This window comes from Olea europaea, chromosome 2 (assembly GCF_002742605.1).
Source record: "Olea europaea var. sylvestris chromosome 2, O_europaea_v1, whole genome shotgun sequence".
In the NCBI taxonomy this organism is placed as follows: domain Eukaryota; kingdom Viridiplantae; phylum Streptophyta; class Magnoliopsida; order Lamiales; family Oleaceae; genus Olea; species Olea europaea.
In genome coordinates, this window is record NC_036238.1 from 4,760,696 (window position 1) to 4,762,803 (window position 2,108).

Here is a 2,108-nt window from a genome sequence, read left to right on the forward strand (position 1 = left end):
TTAGCTAATCACATGCTAACAAATTTCTCCATGGGGCTCCTTTTGTTCGACTTTTATGTCATCTCTTGTAGCAAGAATTGGCACATAAAAACTGATAACCATCTCAATTATAATAACAAATGTTTGAGATCAATCCCTACGTCGAATAGAACTTAATACCATAAGTTTGATAGAAAAGAGATGTTGCGCTATTTTTGTTCATCCTTAAAGTTAAATGGTTCAAAGATTCTACTTTGGCAGATCCTCGTGTGTCAAAATGAGTCTTCAATTGCCTGCATTAATCATAAATTCATCAATTTTTTAATTTTTTTTTTTAATTTAGGGATTTCTGAAGAATACAGAGATGTTACTTTCTGATTGAATCAGTTATCTTGTCAAGTGAGTGATTGATAATTTCATTTTGTTGGTTTTATGTTGGTCCCTTTTCCATCAACAACTTTGGAAGATGAGAAGAGCTACTAGGTCACTTAGATGAACAGGCAAGCTAGCAGAATAGCATAAGTAGGAATTTACCAAAAAAAGTAGTTCCTGGCAGCGGCGAATCCAGGATTCGAGTCCAGCTAGGGCGGGTTGACTGTTGACCATTGACCATCGACAGCTGACCGTCGACAATCGTAATAGGTCCGATCGTTTATTAAATGGTAAAAAGTCAAAATCGTATACATATGAAAATATACTTCAATACAACTCAAAATAGTAAAAAAATATACGATACAACCTTACTCAAAATCGTAAATATTATATTAATCAATGCTCAACATCAACAACTCACAGTAGGCAGTGCCGAAGACGCAGTAGCAGGGCAAAATAAAATAGAACAAAATCTAAATAACCAAAAGAAAATAGAACAAAACCAAAACAGAAAAATAAATAAATAAATAAAGAGGGAAAGAAAGAGTTACCAATGGCAGTCTAAGACTCTGAGGTAGTTCGTAGTGAGGTGGGGTCGAGAATAGAGTCTAGAACTAGAACTAGAAGGCAACAGCTGGTCAGCGGTCACGATTCGTTCGGCGTTCACTGCAGCAAACGACTTCTGCGGTCGACTCGAAATCGCGGGTCTTTGTGGCAGCAAGCATTGGAGCAGTTGAGGCACTGAAAGATCAAGGAGTTTGCAGGTGGAATTATCATTTAAGATTACTTCATAATCAAGCCAAGAAGAATCTCAAATCCTATTATCAGACTCAAATTCTACCTCCAACTGGAAAATTTTATTCTTCTACTGCTACTGCTGTTGTTGGGAAGATGAAGAGAAGCGAAAAATCTATGGAAAAAGTGATGGATTTGAGTTGCAGCAGTCTGTTTGACTGCTTCCTGGAGATGGAGAAAGAAGAAACGAGGTCGACGAAAAGGGTTTGGCAATTTGGAGGAATTGTATTTGGGAGATTCACAGTTCTTGCTTGCTGGACGCCTGGACCTCAGGACCCCGGACGATTAAAAAATTGAAATGATGAAATGGTTTGATAAATTGGATAATTTCATTGACAATTGGGCTAAATAATAAGAGGTCCAAAATTTCTTTAATTCACTGAAGCCCAAACAAAAAAAAATGGGCTTTCTTCTTGCTTCTCCTTCTCCAAGCGGCAGACGAGGCTACCAGCGGACCAGGCAATTCTGCAACTACTGTGCACAGCGAATGGCTTACCCAGTTACCCGGATGTACTATAGATTCAGGCGGAGCCAGCACGCGCGGTCGCCCCCCCTCACCGGGTGCTGGCTCCGCGCCTGGTTCCTGGCATACATACCATTATCAAGTGTGAAACCATTCTTTGATCACCTAGCTAACTATAAGTTCAGGTCAGAATGGTGCCACTCCTCTGCGATATGTCAAGGCCGTTTCCATTACACTTAGACGAAGAGTAGGGTCTTTTCTTGCTGGACGTTGACAGTTTAGTGCCAATACTAAGAATGTAAAAGTTAAAAGGTTTTAATAAATTCATAAAATCAAATAAATAACACGTTGAAGATTAATGGTTTTGCAAGCAATCCGATTTATGCTATCTATAATTCCTCTAAATTAGTAAAATAGACTAAACAAACCTCGTTGACTTCTATTTTCTATGAGACAAAATCATACTTACAACCTGAGTTGGGGATTGATTTTATTTCAT

General features: G+C 38.6%; 1 protein-coding gene across 1 annotated transcript; it reads left to right on the top strand.

Moving 5' to 3' along the window:
• The first annotated feature begins 638 nt into the window (after positions 1-638).
• Positions 639-1,720, top strand: LOC111371444. Its single transcript, XM_022993439.1, has 2 exons — positions 639-794; positions 976-1,720. Exons 1-2 carry the CDS (start codon positions 639-641, stop codon positions 1,441-1,443), a joined length of 624 nt encoding a protein of 207 aa, XP_022849207.1. The 3' UTR covers positions 1,444-1,720.
• The last annotated feature ends 388 nt before the right edge of the window (positions 1,721-2,108 follow it).

What these genes read in the sequence shown, in the direction of transcription:
- LOC111371444 (XM_022993439.1), top strand. Translation starts at nt 639, where the DNA reads ATGGTAAAAAGTCAAAATCGTATACATATGAAAATATACTTCAATACA. An exon ending in TAGGCAGTGCCGAAGACGCA is followed by an intron (nt 795 to 975) that starts GTAGCAGGGCAA and finishes AACTAGAACTAG; the next exon opens with AAGGCAACAGCTGGTCAGCG.